The following is a 23516-nucleotide window of genomic DNA, read 5'->3' as shown; positions in this document are numbered from 1 at the left end:
GAGGGAGAGAATGTCAAGCAGACTCCATGCTGAGCATGGACCCCATTGTGGGGCTTGATCTCACTATCCTAAGTGGAAACCAAGAGTTGGTCGCTTAACTGACTAAGCCACAGCACCCCTTAATGCATTTTTGAATGGTTTTAATTTTTAACTGACAATTAATTGAATACATTGACCTTTTCAAATAATACGTGTAGTCATATATATGGTAAAAAGTGAACTTTCCTTCTCACCTACCCTTTGATCCTTGAGAACCTCCATAGAAAACCTTAGCTGTGTGTATTGTTCTGGATACTTTGCTATAATTTTCCATATATAGTTCTATGAGTTTGGATTTTTCTAAAATATAGGTGGCATTGTTTATGCATGTTACTCTATACTTCTTTACATAATATGTCTTGGAGAGGTTTGTATCAGTACATACATATTCTTTTTAATGACTACTGGGTGTGGTTGTACCATAATTGATTTGGTCTTTTGCTTACAAATATTTTGACTGCCTCGCATTTTCACTATAGCATACCATGCTATATTAAATATTTCACATAGATGTTAAACAAATGTATTTCTGTAGAATGAATACCTGGAAATGCAATACTTGGTCAAAGTCAATTCACATTTTAAATTTGCATAGGTACTGCCAAATTACTTTTTTAAAAATGCTGCTGTAGTTTATAATACAGCCACAGTACAAGAGAATATTCATATCTTCATGCCTTCATTGACACCAGGTATTACCATTTGTTTTAATATTTGCTAATATGATGGGCCAAATATGATATGACATTAACATTTCATGGTCTAGTTCATGTATCTCTAATTATTAGTGAAGTTGAACATTTTTTATATATTTATTGAGCATTGCATTTCTTGACCTGTTCATATTCGGGACAATTTAGGTGAATTAATTGTTGGCAGGAAGAGACACACATGAATCTTTTTAAATCTATTGATAAATTTTGTGTTAGTGGGAGAAAAAGATCTTACTGAAAATTTTTTCCCACAGGAATAGCCAGTTGTCAGAACATTATTTATTGATCAGATATATCATTTCCTGCTGAGTTTAAATGCCATCTTTATCATCTACTAAGATCTAATATACATTTAGCTCTATGCATATATTTATCTATTACTGTGTCAAAATCAGTTTTCATTATAGCTTTGTTTTAGTTGGCTATAATCACAGTAATGCTACATAAGAAAGAACCAGAAAATGTCACTGGTCTACAACAACAAGCGTGTTACTCGTGAATCTGGGGCTTGTCTGTGATTGGGCTAATGTAGACTGGGCTGGAATGTCCAGCTCTGCTTTGAATGAGAATAGCCAGAGACGCCCCATCCCTTACAAACCAACTATAGAGATGCTCTGCTCCATGTGTGTCTCATCCTCCTGTGACTACTGGGCTGGCTACGGCATGTTTTTCTCATGGGGATGGCAGAAATGCAAGACCATGTGCTCAGCGTGCAAGCACATCTCAAACCCCTGCCTGCATCACTTCAACTAACACCCTCTTAGCCAAAGTAAGCCCCAAAGTCAAGAGGGGGATGTTCTACCTTTATAAAGAAGGATGAGGAGTTACATGGCAAAAGCATGGATACAGGAACAGATAAATTGGGACCAAAGTTCAATTTACCATAGGAAAAGTCCCTCCATTTTTCTTCATTTTCAATATTTTATTTTTTGGCTATTTTTCACATTGTCTTTTCAGATACACTTTTAAATCAGGATGCAGAATTCTAAAAAAAAAAATCTGAGTGGAATTTTGATTGGGTTTTCATTGACTATAGAAACTAATTCGGGTAGGATTCATATTTTTACAGTATTGAATCTTCACATGCAATTAGAAACATTTTGGATGTTTTTATTTATTCAAGTTCTTTCATGTCCTTTGGCAAGGTTCATTTTTATTATTAAAACTTTCAGACAAACTCAAAAGTAGAAAGAGTAGTACGATGAGTTTCTACTTACGTATCTCCCAGATTCAATAGTTATCAAGATTTTGCTACATCTATGCTATCTCCTGATGTCGTGTAACATTTCTTTAGCCCCTATATTTTCTATTAAGCAGTTAGTTTGATCTGAGACTCAATCAGATTTATCTTCAAGAGAATCATTTTCTTTCTGTGGTAGGCACGGGAAGATAGAGCGAGAATACTATGTAAGTCATGCTGTACACCTCCTAGGGCATCTATCAGGAGATACACGATGTCTGGTTGTCACTCTTTTAGTGATGTTTAGCTTTATCAATAGGATCAGGTTTTGTCAGTCTTATATCCATTATGAAATTCCCTACTAGCCTTTTAACAAATGATTTCAGCCTAGATTCATTATTTCATTAGGGATTGCAAAATGGCGATATTCTAATCTACCATTCCTTCTGCATTTACCAGCATCAATTATTTTGTTGCCTTGAGGTCGTATTCATAGAAGAAGTCTAGATGTGTGTCTCTTTCCTTATTTCTAAGTTATCAGAATAATGAGTTAGTTTTTAGCACCCTGCAAAGATAACCAATGAATTTTTAAAATTACTATAAATGTATGAATATCAAAATGTTTGTGTTTTAATCCTTAGCAGTGCCTTATTTTTTGATATTTGAATTGTCTTAATCTTGGACAGTGGCGACCCTTTCAAGTTTATTTCTAATTCCTTTGCCATAACTCCTAGAATCTTTAAGTCTTTTTATTTTCTGGTAGGAAGAAGTATTTCAGGCTGGTCTTATACATTTCCTTACCCAGATTTGTAATGAGTCATTTCTCTTAGGAAACCTGGGTACCTTCTAGTAAGGGAGGGGGAGGGAAAGGAATGGTACTTAGAGACCATAATCCAGGCTCAAGAGACTCATTGCTACTACATTGGTTATTTCTTTTAGTTCTTTTCAGTGGATAGAACTTGAAAATGTGGTTCCTAAAGAGAAAATGCATCATAAGCTATTACTGATATTTTCAACTTTAATTTATTTTTTCTAAAATTCTTTTGTTTTTATTTTCTTATAATGGAATTAGATTTCTGATTATCATAGTATGCTCCAACTGAAACACTTCATAGTATTGCAAGGACTAGTATAAATGGAAAAAAAAATCTCTTAATAATATTTGTTGATGAAAAATCATTGTGAAAGCAAACCTCCAAAAATGTATTTGTAGGCCGTAAGAGAATAAACACAATAATATGGGAGTAGATAACCAGTCCCTTGCTTCATACATATTTTTAAAATTTTTCATGTTATATCTTCCTAAAACAAAGATATTTGACAGTAGTTAGAATGGTCATCTTTCAACATTTAAAAAATCACCCTCCCCAGTGGGTGAACAAAATAAAGAGTAGTAACCTAGAATTTAGCTGAATAAGCCAGTTTGGAGTTTTAAGTGAGGAGGTCTTCCAACTCCAGAGTGTATCATCAACTTGTATCATCATTTTAGTGCAGATACAATTTAATTTTGGTGAAATAAGATTCATCCCCCAATAAGATTAGTAACTGCATTCACAGAATTTCACATTCTTCATTTTTGAACTGCGAAGAAATGAATGGTAGCTAGAAGGTCAATAGGATTCCAGGTACAGCTGCAGGTGGAATGACATGTACTAGGACAAAAATAACTATATTTTGAATTACGAAACTAACAGTGGTTTGAAATTTGCAATTTAATTACAGACCAACTATACCAACTTTTCAAATGGCAAAAATACAAAAAAGTTAAGTGTTACAAAATATTTCAGAAAAAGTGCATAGTCTAGTAAAATAAAAGGACTGAAAAATATCTTGTTAGAGTGAGGTCAGCTTGGAAAAGTTATTACCAAAGCCAAATATTTTTATTTCACATGAACTATACTCAAAAATAGCTTCATAAGACTAATTTCTGGCTAACAGCATCAAAGGATTTGTGAGTCAAGAAAAAAATACCTTAATTGACAAGGATAGAGAAGAAACAAAGAAGCTGCCTATCCCCAAAGTTTATACTCATTAAGACTTCTGCAGTATTATTGCACTGATATACATCTCTTAATGTCAGAATATAGCACTCATGGAATTAATACTAAAGTCATTTTTAAATAAAAAACAAAACAAAACAAATTAAGTCTGATGCAATCTGACCAAAAACATGTCAATGTACAGTTTCAAGATTATTTTACAAAACACCTACATTTACACAATAGGCTCCAGGCAGCATTAACAGGAAAAAAAAAAAAAGTTCTTTGAATTTATCCTTGACATGCTATAAATGACTAAGTTACACTATTTGAAGAAGTAATTAATAATTTTATGTATTATGTTTATTTATTCAATATATTTTTCTTTTTTTAAATACGTTTTTCTTTCTCTTGAGTAAGAAAATGAGTGTGCATATAATATTAAGAAAGGAATCACAGGCACACAAGTAACTTGCAGAAATGTATGGGGCTGGGAGGGCTAGCAACCATGCAAACCTCACTCAGTTATGATGCTTTCCAAGGATGAGTCAGTCTTACAGCCATTTTACAAAGATTTTATTTATTTATTTATTTATTTATTTATTTATTTATTTATTTATTTATTATTTTTAGAAGAGGAGGGGTAGGAGGGGAGGGGCAGAGGGAGAGGGAGGGAGAGAATCTTAAGCAGGCTCCATACCCAGTGCAGAGCCTGACGTGGGGCTTGATCTCACAATCCTGAGGTCATGAACTGAGGCAAAATCAAGAGTTAAGAGTCAGACTCTTAACTGATTGTGCCTCCCAGATGTCCCCATTTTACAAAGATTTTAAAGAAAAATGTCTTTTTGAAGTCAGATTTTTAAATGTTTTCATTCTTATTCACAATCAGTCCAGCTCTCAGTCTGTAGCAGCAGGAGTTACAATACCAATTTCTGGCAGCTACAGTACTATCATATTATGCCTGCAAGCCATTAGGAAAAGCAAAATGAAAGAATGGCTTTCCCTCCAGTTAAAAAAATAATAATAAAATATTGAGGAAAAATAGCACTAAATCTAAAATGATTTGCAAAGGAATATTATGTAATAAGTGGCCTGAAGTTAAAATACAAGGTTTCAAATTTTATTCCTTTGATTTTGCTTATGCACTTTTTTCTTATCCTGCAAATCTTGGTTTCTAATGTCATTAACATGATTGCTTATGTTATATTCATTTCAAAATAGCAATATCAATATTATTAGTAGCAATATGGTAACTAAAACAGTTTACTTTGTCTTTCATTTTGTTTGTTTATTTTACAGTTTTTTTATATTATATTCTACTGGGGATATGTAGTGAAATTACTCTGTTTTAAAGTAACTTGAAATAGTTTTCTGTGGTTAAGCTGCTAATCTATTTATACAGTCATGTTCATTTGTTTCATTTTGGCTTCATTTATTTAGAAATTGCTTTGTCTTTTATTTCTATTTAGTTTTGTTTTATGACTTTGCAAAACATTTATGTAACCCCAAAGTCAAATTACAAAACAATAAAGATACTTAAGAGAGAAAGTCTAACTCCCACCTATCCCTCCTACACTTTAGATAATAATTTCATTAATTTTTGGCTTATCTCTACATTTAAAAATATAAGCATATATGTGAATGTATATAAATATGTATCTGCCTACCTATTTACCTCCCTTCTTTCTTAAATAAAAGGTAGTAAACTATATACATTTTTTTGTGCACCCTTTTTTTTTTTTTTTGCCCAATAAGAGATCCTGGATATCCTTCCATAGCAGTATGCAGAGATCTTCCCAATGCTATTATACAGCTGTTCATTATATACCATACTTCGTTCAACCATTTTTTTGTTCCAGGAATTCCTCAATTCTTCTGGAGATGTTGATGGTATTCTTTCTTAACATACTTTCTTATATAGTACATATATAGAGAGAGAGATGAAGAGACAGAGGGAGAGAAACAGAAAGGAAAGTATGATAAGAGACATGGAGGACATCTGGAAAGTTCAACATCTGCCTAAAAGGCATTTTATTATAAGAAAATACAGAGAAAAATACAGAAAAAAATAACTTGGACAATTTCATCCAAAAGAGAAAGAAATTCCCAGAGCTGAAGAAAGACTCACACTGTCAAGCTGTAAAGGATCACAGTGTATCAAACCTGGTAAATGAAAGAAAGACCCATACCTAGGTGCAAACTGTTTAAATGTCAAAACTTCAAAGAAAAACCTGAACGTTAAAGTCAAGTTAAAAAATATTATCCATAAAAGAATAAAAATAGATAAAAATTGTATTTTTGTGGGTAAAAATTTACTTGTAAACCTTTGCAGTTCTTAGGTTACTGCTCAGTTAAAACAGTTTTTATAAATTTATTTTCTGTTCGCATTTCCTTTCTGTGAACAGGTTTTCCTTTTGTTGATTTTTTAAATGCACTTTATGATTTTCTCATCAATTTATTGTAATTCTTTACATATATGAGGAAAATTTGCTAAGGTTGTTGTTGCAAATATATCTCTAGTTTGTTATGCACTTTTAAATTGTATTATATCTGAAATTCAAGTTGTATGTTTGTATTTTTAAAAACACTGTGGGGCACCTGGGTGGCTCAGTCGGTTGGGCATCGAATTCTTTAGTTCAGTTCAAGTCATGATCTCAGGGTTGTGGGATTGAGCCCCACCTTGGGATCTGCGCTGAGTGTGGAGCCTGCTTAAGACTATTTCTCTCCTCTCTCTGTCTCATCCACCACCACCCCCTGATTCAGACTCACTCTCTCTCTCTTCCTCTAAAATACATACATATATACATACATAAATATTTTAAAAAGACTTTTAATTTTTCTATTATTTTTGTTTAGATAAAACTTTTCCATCTAGAGACCAAATATTCATTTTTTTATTTTTATTTTAAATTTCTTACGCTTTCTGTTTTTAATTCAGGTTTTAAATTAATTTTCAATTTATTTTGATGTACAGAGAATTTACTTTTCACAAACAGCCAATTTTCTCAGCTGAATTTAATAAACACTCCAGCCATCTTCTTTGATTTATTTTCTTTATCGTATATTCATTTCATAGAAACATGCATACAGTAACATCTATTTCTAAGCTCTCTATTTTGACCCATTAATCTATTTTTATACCAATCGTTTAAATTATAGTAGCTCTATAATACAATCCAATTTCTAACATCTTATAATAGGACAAGGCTATAAACATCTCATATTATAATGAAAACGTGTTAAAAACACATTGCCAAACGGCACTTCTAGACCTCATTGGTCTTAAGAGGAGATTTCTATCTCAGTAACAGCCATCTGAAGCCCACTTGACTAAGATGTTTATTATCACAATGGTCACAGTAGTTAAGCCACTATTATAAAAAGATGAAAACAAAAGTGGCCTTTACTTCCCAGGATGTTTGATTGTATCTGGTGGAGGACCGTGTGTATAAATGGTCAATGCCCCTTCACATACACCCTCGTGTGATTTTCTTTTCTCAGAACTCAGAAACATCGACCTCGAACTCAGTGTCACTTCTCTGGTTTGTTCCACTTGGAAATGAAGTTCTCAGTTCAGTTTAGGGGCCATATGCCTATGCACAGACTGCCGGTAAAACTATGACATTCTGCCCTCGGACCCTGAAAGGCCAGTGAGAAGCATCAGAGCTCACGTCTGCAAGGGCAGAGGGGGGGCTGCCACACATTTGTCATGCATCTGATTTTCCTGGAAACATGAAATGGCTTTGGGATGAATGAGCTCATATTGATATGACATGGATGAGTTTCAAGTAACTAGCCCGAGTGAAAGAAGCTAGACCCCCAAAAAAGTACACGCTGGAGGATTCTTTTTATTTAAAATTCTAGGAAATGCAAATGAATTTACAGTGACAGAAAGCAGATTAATGGTTCCTTGGCAGGAATGGGAGGTCAGAGAGAGAATCCAGGGGGAGGAATTACAAAGGGACACAGAAATTTTTGCAGTGATGGGTATGTTTATTATTTTGACTGTGAAATTGCACACTTTAAATGTGTGTAGTGTATTGGACATTAATATCTATGTAAATGTGTGTGTGTGTGTGTGTATGTGTGTGTGTGTTTACAGTTGCAGAAAACCAGGCAAATAGTAGGCAAGAGGTAGAGAAAGAGGAAGATATAACAAAGTACCAGGCAGGAGAAAAGACCAAGGACTCTCCAAACGATTCAATCACAGCTATAATAGCCCAGAATGGGGATCTAAACTGGTTGGACTGAGCCGTGCTTTGCAAACCTTAATGTATACATAAATCCCCTGCAGATCTTATTAACATGCAGGGTGTGATTCAGAAGGTCTTAAGCTGGGGCCTGAGACTCTGCATTTCTCACTAATCCCCAGGTAATGTTGATGCCACTGGTCTTTCAGTGATTCTTTTGAATAGCAAAGGGCTAGAGCATTTGTTCTCAGTTTTGGTTGCATATCAGAATCACTGGAGAGCTATAAATAAATAAATATAAATAAATAAATGTTGCATATCAGAATCACTGGAGAGCTATAAATAAATAAATATAAATAAATAAATAAATAAATAAATAAATAAATAAATAAATAACTGACTACAATTAAAAAGGAAAAAACAAACACTTGATACCTGGATCTTGTCCCTAGCCCCAGAAATTCTGATTTAATCAATCTAGAGTTCAGTCCAGGCGAAATCAGAAGTTTTTAAATCTACCCAGAAGATTCTACTGTGCATCCAAGGTTGACAGCTACTCCAAAGAGAGTGGTCAGAGTTTTATCATGGAATGAGGAATGACCCTGAAAAGGTAACAGGGAGCCAGAGAAACATGATAAACCATGTCCCCACTCAAAATCAAACGTGTCCCTGTTCCAAACATGCAAATTTACCTGAGTGTGATTTATACCTGTACGGTCCTGCCTTCGTTAGTAATGCTTTTGCTGGCCTGGGAATAAGTATCAGGCTAATTACTAAGCAGGCAGATGGGGAGCATGGCCTTCCTGAGATTATAGCCACAGGGAAGAAAAGTCCTTGCCGTGGAGGAAGCTGACTCAGGAGGCTGGTTGGACACCCGTACTTACCGGCCCATCCGCAAGGACTGTGCATTGATAGGAGACGACCCCCAACCCGCCTCCTCCTGTCTGAGATGGGCCACACACCAGGCAGGACAGACCATGCCGTATTCTTCTAATATATCCCAGACTTGTTTTTAAAAATCATTTCAGTTTGGCTAGTTTTCTACTAATGGTAAAAGCTTGGAAATTATTTGTTATAGATTTGTATGTGTATCACAGAATTCTGATTCTGAAACTACTGATGTCCCAGAATCCTAAAATTGTTTAATGAGACATGTCAATTTAATTGTGCTACTTGAAACTTAAAGAGCCAGAGTTTGTCGTCATTTTGCTGACAAACGTCATCCTTTGCGTGCTTATCTTGGCTACCGATTAGGTTCACCATTGCTGAAATTACGTATCGGGAAATGAGCTCTCTTTAGTGAAACAAAAGGCATTTTTTTCATTTAGTTGATTAAAATGCAGCTTAGGACCAGAGCAAACTTGCAAGTGTACGAAAACGGTCTGGTTGGTAATGGTCATTATGTTTAAATTCTGATGCAGAGGATGCTGTGTACCTGGATGATGATAAAGAAAGAGAAGAGTATGTCCTGAATGACATCGGGGTTATTTTTTATGGAGACTTCAATGACATCAAGACTAGAAGCTGGAGCTATGGTCAGGTGAGCCATTTAACATTTGTCATTGTCAAGGACATTTTTCCTTAATATTTTTTTGTCACATGTATCACTACAAGGTGCCATATGTCGATATTAGACATGCACAATTTCCTGCTTTTCAGGATCTGAGACTCCAAGACAGACAGCCCAGGAGCAGAGACTTAGAAAGGCAACTACATCATTTATCTGCTGAAAGCACTATCTTTGGGTATTACAAGGTTAACGGAGATCAGAGATTCTATGGATAACATGGCATTCTAGTGAGAAATGCTTGGCATCCAGTACAGTGAAATCTCATTAGCTCCGACATTTTTCCTCAACATGGAATGGACTAAAGTTTTCCTTTTCTTATAAGGAAAAGTGTTTTGATAATGCTGCAAAGGATATCATAAAGTGTGTGCTCAACTCAAAGAAATCACCCTTTTTGTTAGTATAAGATACTAGAAAATTAGAAATTAGAATTAGAAAAGACTGTCACCATTTCGTCAAAGGAGGGCCCACTGAACTTTCACCTCGAGACATTTTATCAAATGCAATCTTACATTACTGTCTGGATTTAAAATAGCAAATGGTATTCCATTTAAGATATTCAATAATTCAAACTATTTCAGTTTGATAACTTTAACAATGGAAAAAGTGACTGATATTTCTACCATATTCCCATAAGAATGCATGTCCTTTGGGTCAGCAAAGACCCTTCATTAGCAACATGAGAAAAGATAAGTGTGTCATTTCTCAGAGAGTTTGGCTGAGATGATTAGAATTTGCACCATTGTTCTGGGTATCCAGGAGGGTAGATTTCATGGAATCTGGCCTGACCAGGTCATATGACACTTTCTTGGTTTCTGATGCCTTCTTTTGACTTCCATGTGAGCTTTCCCTGCTCCAGCCTGGCCGTTGGGACAAATGTCATCACTAGTTCTTGTCTTGTCTGCCTGACTTTATGACCCACTGTTTCACCTGGACTCCTGAGAATTGTGTGCCCAGTGCTCAGCCTTGCTCATCTATACTTCTGATGTCCTGCCAAGCTAATCATCTGTGAGCTCTTCTGTTTTTGGATCCCCACCTGGCTCCCTGGTTATAAGCCCTCCCTTCCTGAGTAACATACAACCCATGATATTGCCTATTGTCTAGTGCCCTAATTCCTTTTTTTTAAATGATTTTTTTATTATATTATGTTAGTCACCATACAGTACATCCCCAGTTTCCGATGTAAAGTTCGATGATTCATTAGTTGTGTATAACACCCAGTGCACCATGCAATCAATATGTGCCCTCCTTACTACCCATCACCGGTCTATCCCATTCCCCCACCCCCCTCCCCTCTGAGGCCCTCAGTTTGTTTCTCATAGTCCAAGTGCCCTAATTCCTAATGTATAGGTGTAATTCTATTTATGTCCCCAAAGTGACATTATGTAGAGAGCTAATAAGGAAAAAAGTCACCAACGTGGGTAACAGGAAGGCGTGGGAAAGAGTCCCAAGCATGGTCAGGGTACTCCTCAGCCAGCATGCTGAATAGCCTTTGGGTAGATACCCTTGAGCACAGCCACCATCTGTCTCTGTTGTCATTCAGAGTCCATTGATATGGGTCTTTCAGTCCAAACAACCAGCCAAGCCAGTAGTTTGCAATGGTGCAGGGAAACAGTTAGTTCTGTGACTATTTCTTTACCTCTTCAGTTCACTCTTTCATGTCCCACAGACTGAGAGATGGTGCTTAATGAGAACCAGAATAATGAGTTCTTTACATATCTGAAGAACTAGTGCCCTTACTTTACAGCATCTGTCCTTTCAGTTTAGGGTTCCCAAAAAGTTGCTATTTTAACGGGATTTAATAAAGAAATACACAGTAATTAACCATTAAGATTCTGGTTTCTCTCACAAGTACTTCGGTGGGTATACAAGGTATTTGTATTCAGGGAAATCTCTTGTTCAGTGAGGTGCAGTATAGGTGAAATTTCCACATTTTGCCATTTTATTACTATTTTGCCCTTGTTCCTTTCTTTAAAAAAAATTCTGGCATTGCATGGCTCCAGAGTTCTTTTTTTTTTTTTTTTTTTTTTTTTTAGTGTTCCATGATTCATTATTTGCTTATAACACCCAGTGCTCCATGCAATGTGTGCCCTCCTTAATACCCATCACCCGCCTATCCCAGTCCCCCATCCCCCCCCCTCTGAAGCCATCAGTTTTTTTCCCAGAGTCCATAGTCTCTCATGGTTCATTCCCCCTTCTGTTTACCCCTCCTTCATTCTTCCCTTCCTTCTCCTACCGATCTTCCTACTATTTCTTATGTTCCATAAATGAGTAACACCATATGATAGTTGTCTTTCTCTGCTTGACTTATTTCACTTAGCATAATCTCCTCCAGTCCTGTCCAGGTTGCTGCAAATGTTGGGTAATCGTTCTTTTTGACAGCTGCGTGATATTCCATTGTATGTATGGACCACATCTTCTTAATCCAGTCATCTGTTGAAGGGCATCTTGGCTCCTTCCACGATTTAGCTATTGTGGGCAATGCTGCTATGAACATTGGGGTGCATATGGCCCTTCTCTTCACTACATCTGTATCTTTGAGGTAAATACCCAGTAGTGCAATGGCTGGATCATAGGGTAGCTCTATTTTTAACTTTTTGAAGGACCTCCACACTGTTTTCCAAAGTGGCTGTACCAACTTACATTCTCACCAACAGTGTAAGAGAGATCCCCTTTCTCCATATCCTTTCCAACATTTGTTGTTTCTTGCCTTGTACATTTTTGCCATTCTAACTGGCGTAAGGTGGTATCTCAATGTGGTTTTGATTTGAATTTCCCTGATAGCTAATGATTTTGAACATTTTTTCACATGTCTATTAGCCATTTGTATGTCATCATTGGATAAGTGTCTGTTCATATCTTCTGCCCATTTTTGATTGGATTATTTGTTTCTCACGTATTGAGTTTGAGAAGTTCTTTGTAGATCTTGGATACCAGTCTTTTACCTATAGTGTCATTTGCAAATATCTTCTCCCATTCTGTGGGCTTCCTCTTAGTTTTTTTGACTGTTTCCTTGGCTGTGCAGAACATTTTTATCTTGATGAAGTCCCACATGTTCGTTTTTTCTTTTGTTTCTTTTGCCTTAGGAGATGTGTCATGAAAAAAGTTGCTGTGGCCGATGTCAAAGAGGTTGCAGCCTATGTTCTCCTCTAGGATTTTGATGGCTTCCTGTCTCACATCGAGGTCTTTCATCCATTTGGAGTTTATCTTTGTGTATGGTGTGAGAGAGTGGTCAAGTTTCATTCTTTTGCATATAGCTGTCCAATTTTCCCAGCACCATTTATTGAAAAGACTGTCTTTTTTCCACCGGATGTTTTTTCCTGCTTTGTCAAAGATTAGTTGCCTAAAGAGCCGAAGGTCCATTATTGGGTTCTCTATTCTGTCCCATTGGTCTATGTGTCTATTTTTGTGCCAGTACCATGCTGTCTTTGTGATCACAGCTTTGTAGTACAGCTTGGAATCCAGCAATGTGATGCCCCAACTTTGTTTTTCCTTATCAACAGTTCCTTGGCGATTCGGGGCCTTTTCTGGTTCCACACAAATTTAAGGGCTGTTTGTTCCAGTTTTTTGAAAAATGTCATTTTTTGATCGGGATGGCATTGAAAGTGTAGATTGCTCTGGGTAGCATAGACATTTTAACTATGTTTATTCTTCCGATCCATGAGCATGGAATATTTTTCCATCTTTTTGTGTCTTCTTCAATGTCTTTCAAGAGTGATTTGTAGTTTCTAGAATATTGATCCTTTATGTCTCTGGTTAAGCTAATTTTGAGATAACATGATTTTTGGTGCTATTGTAAACGGAACGGACTCCCTAATTTCTCTTTTTTCAGTCTTATTGTTTGTGTATAGAAATGCAACTGATTTCTGAGCATTGATTTTGTACCCTGCCACATTACTGAATTGCTCTATAAGTTCTAGTAATTTGGGGGTGGAGTGTTTTGGGTTTTCCATATAGAGTATCATGTCATCTGTGAAGAGAGACAGTTTGACTTCTTCTTTGCCAAATTGGATACCTTTTATCCCTTTTTGTTGTCTGATTGCTGTTGCAAGGACTTCTAGTACTATTTGAATGATAATGGAGAGAGTGGACATCCTTGTCGTGTTCCTGATCTTAAGGGAAAGGCTTTCAGCTTTTCCCCATTGAGAATGATACTCACTGTAGGCTTTTCATACATGGTTTTTATGAAATTGAGGATTGTACCCTCTATCCCTACACTCTGAAGTGTTTTAATCAGGAAAGGATGCTGTATTTTGTCAAATGCTTTTTCTGCATCAATTGAAAGGATCATATGGTTCGTGACTCTGTTCTTGTTGATATGATCTATCACACTGATCGATTTGCAAATTTTGAACCACCCTTGCATCCCAGGGATGATCCCACTTGGTCATGATGGATAATCCTTTTAATGTACTGTTGGATCCTATTAGCTAGGATCTTGTTGAGAATTTTGACATCCATATTCATCAGGGATATCAGTCTGTAATTCTCCTTTTTGATGGGGTCTTTGCCTGGTTTGGGGATCAAGGTCATACTGGCCTCATAGAATGAGCTTGGTAGTTTTCCTTCTGTTTCTATTTTTTGAAGCAGCTTCAGGAGAATAGGTATTATTTCTTCTTTGAATGTTTGGTAGAATTCCCCGGGGAATCCGTCAGGCCCTGGAGTCTTGTTTTTGTGGAGGTTTTTGATCACTGCTTCAATCTCTTCATAATTAATCGGTCTGTTTAAATAATCAATTTCTTCCTGTTTCAGTCTTGGTAGTTTATAGGTGTCCAGGAAGGCATCCATTTCTTCCAGTTGTTTAATTTATTGGCATAAAGCTGCTGATAAAAGTTTCTAATGACCCTTCCTATTTCATTGGTGTTGGTTGTGATCTCTCCCCTTTCATTCATAATTTTATTAATTTGGGTCCTTTCTCTATTCTTTTGAATAAGTCTGGCCAGTGGCTTATCAATCTTGTTTATTCTTTCAAAGAACCAGCTTCTAGTTCTGTTGATCTGCTCTACTGTGCTCCTGGTGTCTAATTCATTGATCCTTGCTCTAATCTTGATCACCTGCCTTCTCATGCATGAGTTAGGCCTGTTCTGTTCCAGCTCCAGCTTCTTGAGGTGAGAATATAAAAACTGCATTTTAGATTTTTCTATTCTTTCGAGGGAGACTTGGATGGCTATGTATTTTCCCCTTAGGACTGCCTTCGCCTTTGCAGTATCCCATAGGTTTGGGACTGATGTGTTTTCATTTTCGTTGGTCTCCAAAAATTGTTTGATCTCCTTCTTAATTTCCTGGTTTACCCAATCATTCTTGAGCAGGACCATTCTTAGTTTCCAAGTGTTTGAATTTCTTCCAAATTTTTCCTTGTGATTGAGTTTGAGTTTCAAAGCATTGTGGTCTGAGAATATGCAGGGAATAATCTCAGTCTTTTGGTATTGGTTGAGACCTGTTTTGTGACCCAGTATATGGTCTATTCTGGTGAAAGTTCCATGTGCATTTGAAAAGAATGAGTATTCTGTTGTTCTGAGGTGTAGTGTTCTGTATATATCTATGAGGTCCATCTGGTCCAGGATGTCGTTCAAAGCTCTTGTTTCTTTGTTGATTTTCTGCTTAGGTGATCTGTCTATTGCTGAGAGTGGAGTGTTGACATCCCCTACTATTAACGTATTATTATCTATGTGTCTCTTTATTCTGGTTAAGAGTTGGCTTGTGAAAAAAAAAAAAGAGTTGGCTTGTGTATCTAGCTGCTCCCCTGTTGGGGGCATAGATATTTATAACTGTCATATCCACTTGTTGGATACATCCTTTAAGAATAATATAGTGTCCTTCTGTATCTCTAACTACAGTATTTAGTTGAAAATCTAATCTGTCTGATATGAGAATTGTTACCCCAACTTTCTTTTGATGTCAATTGGCTTGAAAACTGGCTTTCCATCCCTTCACTTTCAGTCTGGATGTATCCTTCAGTTCAAAATGAGTCTCTTGTAGACAGCAAATGGATGGGTCATGGCTTTTTATCCAATCTGCAACCCTGTGGCATTTAATGGGAGCATTTAGGCCATTCACATTGAGAGTGATTATTGAGAGATATGATTTTAATGATGTCATGTTGCCTGTGAAGTCTTTGTTTCTGTAGATTGTAAATTTCTCTTCTGTATCACTCTTGGGCCTTTTTACTTTTATAGAACCCCCCTTAATATCTCATGTAGGGCTGGTTTGGTGGTTATGAATTCCTTCAGTTTCTGCCAATCTTGGAAGGTCCTTATCTCTCCATCCATTCTGAATGACAGCCTTGCTGGATAAAAGATCCTTGGCTGCATGTTCTTCTCAGATAGAGCTTTGAAAATACCCTGCCAACCCTTCCTGGCCTGCCAGGTCTCTGTAGACAAGTCTGACATTATTCTAATATTTTTCCCTCTGTATTTACATACAGAGGGATTTTCTTCCCCCTTGCCCTTTCAATACTGTATCCTTGGGTCTAATATTTGTGAATTGTACTATGACGTGACGTGGTGTAGGCCTGTTCTCATTAATCTTGGGCAGGGTCCTCTCTGCCTCTTGGACATGAATGCTTGTTTCCTTTGCCAGATTAGGGAAATTCTCAGCTACAATTTGTTCAAATATCTCTTCTAGATCTCTCTCTTTCTCCACCCCCTCAGGGATGCCAATGATTCTGACATTGGAACATCTCATTAAGTCAGTAATCTCCCGTAATCTACATTCTTGAGATTGGATTTTTTTGAGGCAAGTTTCTGTTTTAACTTTCTCTTCTATCATCCCATCTTCCAATTCACTAATTCGTTCTTCTGCCTCATTTACCCTGGCCATCAGAGCATTTAGTTTAGACTGCATTTGATTCATAGCACTTTTAATTTCTGCAAGATTCACTCTCATTTCCACCCTTAGAGATTCTATATTCTCATTCATATTTTTAATATTTTTTTTCAAGCCTACACACCATCTTGACCATTGTTACTCTGAACTCCATTTCTGACAATTTGGTTATATCCGTATCCATCAGTTCTGTGGCAGAGGCCACAGTCTCTGTCTCCTTTCTTTGCTGAGGGTTTCTCCTCCTTGTCATTCTGATGAGGAGAGGTTGTGGGGATGTACAGAGCCCAAATTATTGACCAGGACCCAGGCAGTGTGCACTTGTTTTATAGGGACCTTAGGGATGTGGGCTTCTTGATTTTTTCAGCCTGCCTTCTGGGGGAGGAGCCTGCCACACTGATATTCAGGCAACCCTGGTTGGGTAGAGTCTCCATGTCCCCTGCGAGGGGGGATGGGGATGGGCACACCGTGAGCCGGTATTTCCAGGCTTTTGTTCTCTGGTGGCTTTCCCTGGTGGTTTTCTGTGACTCTTCTGAGAGTCAGAGCAGCAGTGGCCAAATCCCAGCCTCTGTCTCAGAACAGAGAGATCGCAGACTATTCTCCACTGAGTTCTTCTGGCCACTCTAACTCTGTTTCCCTCGGTGCTGCTAAAAACCCCGCAGCATCCAGGGTTGTGGGCCCCACAGCCACTCTCCCAGCCCTCACTTCCCGGGCAGGCACTTCTCTGTCCTTTGTGTTTCTAACACCGCCAGCCACCTCCATTCCCGCCAGTGCTCCTGAGCTCTCTGTTTCAGGGCGGTTCACGCGTGCTCCAGAGCTCCGGTTGTCAGTCTGGTCGCACATGCTCTCCCGAACTCCCAGTTTCAGTCCTGTTCCAGGGTGTGCTGTGGGGCTCCGGTTTTCAGTTTGGATGCCTGCGTGCTCCCGAGCAACCTGGTTTCAGTCCGGTCCCAGTGAACGCTCCGGAGCTCCGGTTTTCAGACTGGTCGCGCGCGTTCCCAGGGTCATGGTCTCAGTCTGATCTCTCTCCCGAGGATGCTGGTCTGTGAGTCCGCCCGCTCCCCAGCTCAAGTGGCTACCGCTTCCTGGCACCCGAGCTCGGCAGCTCCCTCCCCCTTCCGTTTATCTTCCGATATCTGTGCGCAGATTCACGGCTCCCCACTTCGTACCTCAATACTTAGTGGCTGGAGATGTTCGTTTGTAGAGATCCAGATGTATCTTCCTGCATCTCAGGCTGATTTCGTGGGTGTTCAGGATGGTCTGGTACCTATCCAGCTCGACTCAGGGGACCAGCTGAAGAAAGGGTCCCCTACTCGTCCACCATCTTTTCCCCAGGCCTCCGCCAGAGTTCTTTCTAAGGGAATTGAACTGTGAACAGCCTCCCGTGCTGCTCTCTGTAAAAGATCCTGAAACATCTTTAAGAACAGAGAGAGCCTACAATGGAACTGACTTCCAGGTTGTTCCCTTGATAATATAATTTTTCTGTAGGCCTTCCTGTCCTCTCTTTGACCCTGGAGTCTACCTTGTTTTAAAAGAGGGGAAACCTTGGACAAGGATTCATGATAAGGTTTGTCCTCCTATATCAGTGCAAGGTATACAGGCCTGACATACCTCCCTGTGATACACCTGAGAGCCATTTATTTTTGAGATGCACAAGGATTCGTGTTACTTTTGAGGTCTCAGTACTTTGGTCTGACTTTGGTACATCATTTATCCCTTTGCCTTGGGCACTAGAGCCCACATGTTGGAGAAATCTTCTAAATTAACTTATATAGTTTTCTGAAGAGCTTCAAGTAAGTTCATCGTCCTTGAGTGTACCAGCTCTCCAGTAGTTCTGTTTATGTTTCTAGCTTGCTTGTAAGTTTTTATCCATTTTACTGAAAAACAAAAGAGGATGTCTTCTTCCTTCTACTTTAATATTTCATACTAAAGATTATGGATGATTATTATATAGGAAATGCAGATCCTAAACATTAGGTTGTGCTTTCATTTTTGTTTTTTGGCAGAGAATATTGGGCTTGCAGAGAAGACATTAAGTCGTTTCTCTTTTTTTCATCTTTTTCATTTTATTTTTTAATTTTTCCCATATAGTTTGAGGATGGCATCCTTGACGCTTGCCTGTATGTGATGGACAAAGCAGAAATGGACCTTTCTGGTAGAGGGAATCCCATCAAAGTCAGCCGTGTTGGGTCTGCAATGGTAAGTAACTACTGATTACTTAGGTTGATTACACATGTCATTTGCCTTGGTAGAGATGCCAGTTCATTAAGAGCTGTTGAAATGATGATTTTTATTTGTAAGCTTTTATTTGTAAGAGTCTTGAATTCCCTGAACTTTTCAAGTGCTATAAAACAAAATCTTATGTCAGTACTATATGTTTCTTTAGCTTCAAACAAGTGGTGATAGGTAACATGATACGATACTATAGACCACTTATTCTTAGAATCTCTTGCATAGGGACTAAGGAGTGACCATGACAAAATGTCAATGACTATAATCTATCAATCAAACAAACAAACATCAAGGAGCACCAAAAAAAGAAAGAAAAAAAGAGCAGGACACATCTTTTCTCTATTTTCACACCCATAGTAAGAGTAAAGAAATAAATGACTCTAAATCCTAGCTTTTATTACAATGATACCTCACTATAGGGCTTTATAGTTTATGAAAGTTAGTTTAGCTTATAGTTTGTAGTTAATTCTTCACATTAACTGCATGAGATAAGTAGGGCAGACATTATGCATGCCATTTTACAAATTAGGAAACAGGGCGATAATAGTTTGTCAGTGACAGAGCCATAGCTGGAATTCAGGTCTGCAGACTCCCAATCTAGACATTTTCTTCCTCCCATGTTGCTCTCTATAGGACATCCTGAAACATCTTCAAGAATGCAGAGATCCTGCAATGGAACAGCTTCTAGGAGAGGAGATAGAATTATCATGAATAGGAAGGTTGGGGGTCAGGTGGTGAAGGGGATTAAATGTAATGCCCAGGTCCTGTGCAGTCTTGGACTGTCCTAATAAATACAGCACATAGATTCTGCCTTTGGTGCATTAAAGCATACCAAATCTGGTTCATGAGCAGAATATTCCTGAAGAAACATTAAGCGAGGTGCTATTTCATACAGTCAAAGACTGAGAAAAAAAATCTATCTTATCAATTTCCTTAAGTTTTCCAAAAAACAAATTCTCTCTCTGGAAGAGTTTTGTCTTCGAGTTTGGTTTGAGTTAAATAAAATCAATATTGCTCATGTAAACATATTAGCATGAGAGTGATGTGAAATATAATTTCTGGTTAGCTTTTAAGAAGAAGGGTTATTTTTCATTAGTACCTAAGCTACATGTAAATTTAGAAGATCATGGGCATAAAACGAAGGCAAAACCAATCTCTTAAGGTTGTTTTGTTTTCTGTTGTTAGTTCATATTGCACACTGAAAAGATGGTTAATTCTAAAGAACTTAGAAATTTCCTTACAACTATTTATAACAATATATATTAGACCTGTAGGTGATCACTGCTATTCCTGTTTCCCAGACAAGATTCCCATTTTTCTTTTCCTTTGAAGTTACCATTGCAGGTTTGCAGTGAGAAGGAAGCAACAACCCTCAGTGGTTGAATATGAACTAATGCCTTCTTGCTCATTCTGAAATGGCATGCTCACCAGCCTAAGCTTACTCACACATTGTGCATATTTTTGCTAATCTAAAAATCACTGCCTAACACAAGCCAATGCAAGAGGGAAGTAAACATGAAGTAGCTAACCCAATACTTTCTGTAGTGGCATCTGGCCAAGTGGAAGTGGTGGAATCCTGTGTTAAGCACACAATCCTAATGCAAATTGCCTTGAGTGTTATTAGTCACAAAAAGCCTATGGAGTTCTAATTTTGAAAATCCATAACCCAATTATAAGACTTAGAGCTAGACAGAACCTATGGGGAAGGGTGGGATGGGATAGTTTGGTTTGGGTTGGCTTTACCTTGAAGGGAGAGGTCTTGGGCATTAGGGGACAGAGGCCATACCCTGGGCTATTTATTTTTGTTTTGTTTTTGTTTTTGTTTCAAGTTTTTATTTAAATTATAGTTAGTTAATATATCGTGTAATATTGGTTTCAGGAGTAGAATTTAATGATTCATTACTTACATATAACACCCAGTGTTCATCACATCAAATGCCCTCTTTAATACCCACCACCCGTTTAGCCCATCCCCCTCCTACCTCCCCTCCATCAACCCTCAGTTTGTTTCTCTATAGTTAAGAGTCTGTTATGGTTTGCCTCCCTCTTTTTTTTCCTCCTTTCCCTATGTTCATCTGTTTTTTTTCTTAAATACCACATATGAGTTAAATCATATGGTATTTGTCTTTCTCTGACTGACATATTTCCCTTAGCATAATACACTCTAGCTCCATCAGTGTCATTGCAAATGGAAAGATTTCATTCTTTTAGATGACTGAGTAATATTCCATTATATATATATATATATATATATATATATATATATATATATATATATATATAACTTCTGTATCGATTTATCAGTCAATGGACAATGGACATTTGGGCTCTTTCCATAATTCGATTATTGTTGACAATGTTGCTGTAAACATCTGGGTACATGTGTCCCTTCAAATCAGTATTTTTGTATCCTTTGCATAAATACCTAGTAGTACAATTGCTGGATCATAAGGTAGTTCTATTTTTAACCTTTTGAGGAACCTCCATACTGTTATCCACAGTGACTGCACCAGTTTGAATTTCCACCAATACTGTGAGAGTGTTACTCTTTCTCCAAATCCTCACCAACATCTGTTGTTTCCTGTATTGTTGATTTTAGCCATTCTGACAGGTGTGAGGTGATATCTCATTGTAGTTTTGATTTGCATTTCCCTGATGATGACTGATGTTGAGCATCTTTTCATGTGTCTGTTGGCCATCTGGATGTCTTCTTTGGAAAAACGTCTGTTCATGTCTTCTGCCCATTTCTTAACTGGATTATTTTTTGGGCTCTTCGGTCTCATAAGTTCTTTATAGGTTTGGGATACTAGTCCTTTATCAGATATGTCATTTGAAAATATCTTCTCCCATTCTGAAGGTTTCTTTTAATTTTTTTGTTTGTTTCACCCTGGGTCGTTTTGGACGCTATTTCTGGTTTCACCCCCACCATTGTTTACATACACAAAATATATGTTTGATGGTTTTCAAAACCCTTTCATATCTATTTTCTCCTTTAATCCTTAGAAGAGCTCTATACATCTTTTCAAAATCTATTCAGTTATAATGATTTTAGAAACTGAAATATTGAGCCTCTGAAAATCAATAAAAAACATGACACTTTAACCCTTTTTTCTAAATTTTTTATTATGTTATGTTAGTCACCATACAGAAAAACATGATACTTTAAAAAAACATCAACTGTTTTCTGATCATTGAGGCAGTTCCTCTCTTATTCACAAATTCTGGATATCTATCCTGAAATTGTTGAGTGAAGTTAAACAGAGACTAAAAGAAAAACAAAACAAAGACACCCCCCCAAATTTCTCAAAAATTTGCCTTAAAATATGAGAAGATGTATTTAGAAAGCCCAGAAAGAAAATGTTCTGAAGTTGCATGAGTCTGGCCAAAATGTTGATCCCGAGGCAGAGATGCCTGTGCCTGGTTTCTCAGGGGGCTGGCCTTGTTGGCGGGAAGAACAGAGGCTGCTGCTGGGTGTTTTAGGAATTCTTCTTATGTATCTCCCCAGCCTGGTCACCAAAGCTGGAAATTCCTTTCACAGGATACCAGTACTAGAACAGCCAGACATGGTGACATGCAAATTCTCTGGGAGAGGCAATGTATTGACTTCAGTTCAATTTCCTGGGATCAAATATTGCCACGAGGGAGTGGGAATGAGCAGCCTGAAGAGGGCCCAGTAGCTATAAGAGGCAAGAGCAGATGATTGAGACAAATTTGCCTACTGTGGTCATGACAAAGTCTAACACTGAAAATTGGCAGGGAATTTACAGGGAGTTGGTGGGAGCACAATGCTAAATGTGTACAGGCAATAATTCAGGTGTGCAAACTTTCTAATGATAATAATAGTAATATAAATCCAGATGTTAAGTGCATAATCCCCAGATAAAAATCTTTATTGTCCAGTGTCGATGACCTTGGATAGTTCTTTGTCGTGGGGACTGGTCTGTGCACAGGAGGATTTTAGCAGCATCCCTGGCTTCTACCCTAGAGATGACAGTAGCACCTTCCACCCACCTGTTGTGACAACCAGGAATGGCTTCAAATATTTCCAAATGCTCCCTGGGGGTCAAAAACATCCTCAGTGAGGACCACAGCAATAAACGCCTCTGTGGTTCAGTTTCCCAGCTTTTGCAATGGACACAACCCTCTCTTCTCACCTGCACAGAGAATCTGTCTTCTTACGTCATTCAAAACCTACTGGTTTTCAGGACGCCTAGGTGGCTCAGTCAGTTAAGTGTCTGCCTTCGGCTCAGGTCGTGATTCTGGAATCCTGGTATCGAGCTCCACATCCGGCTTCCTCCTTGGTGGGGAGTCTGCTTCTCCCTCTCACTCTGCACCTCCCCCCCGCTCATGCTCTCTCTCTCTCTCAAATAAATGAATAAAATCTTTAAAAAAATAACACCTGCTGGTTTTCATTTCTCTACTGAAGCAAAAGTGGAGACAGCATCATATGGGAAGAGCTCTGGCCCCTGTCAGATCAGATCCCTCAGCTCTGATTCTACCACTAACTTACTGTGTGACTCAGGACAAATCCCTCAACCTCTCCACACCTCACTTCATCCTTAAAACAAAATTTCGTCTCTCTGCTCAAACCACATTTGTTACTCCCGTGGTAACACATATATCCTTTTATTCTTTAGATCAATGTTCTTCTTTCTTCTGTTTTTTTCCTTTATAAATTCAGTATCTTATTTTGTCCTCATTTTGAGTTGCTGTTTCTTCACTTTGATGTGAAAACCGGAAAAGTTTATGACAATCTGGGCAGCCCTGGGCTATTGGATTTTCCCAAGAGAAAGA

General features: G+C 37.8%; 1 protein-coding gene across 1 annotated transcript in view; it reads left to right on the top strand.

Annotated features, from left to right (window-relative positions):
• The window catches only part of F13A1 (coagulation factor XIII A chain), a 163674-nt gene that overhangs the window by 58076 nt on the left and 82082 nt on the right, over positions 1-23516 (top strand). Inside the window, exons 5-6 of the mRNA XM_045811684.2 lie at positions 9523-9641; positions 18582-18689. Coding sequence (XP_045667640.2) covers positions 9523-9641; positions 18582-18689 — 227 coding nt within the window. The remainder of the gene's footprint in view (positions 1-9522; positions 9642-18581; positions 18690-23516) is intronic.

Source organism: Ursus americanus, chromosome 32 (assembly GCF_024610735.1).
Source record: "Ursus americanus isolate L20-20 chromosome 32, mUrsAme1.1.p, whole genome shotgun sequence".
In the NCBI taxonomy this organism is placed as follows: Eukaryota; Metazoa; Chordata; class Mammalia; order Carnivora; family Ursidae; genus Ursus; species Ursus americanus.
This window is presented reverse-complemented; position numbering and strand designations above follow the sequence as displayed.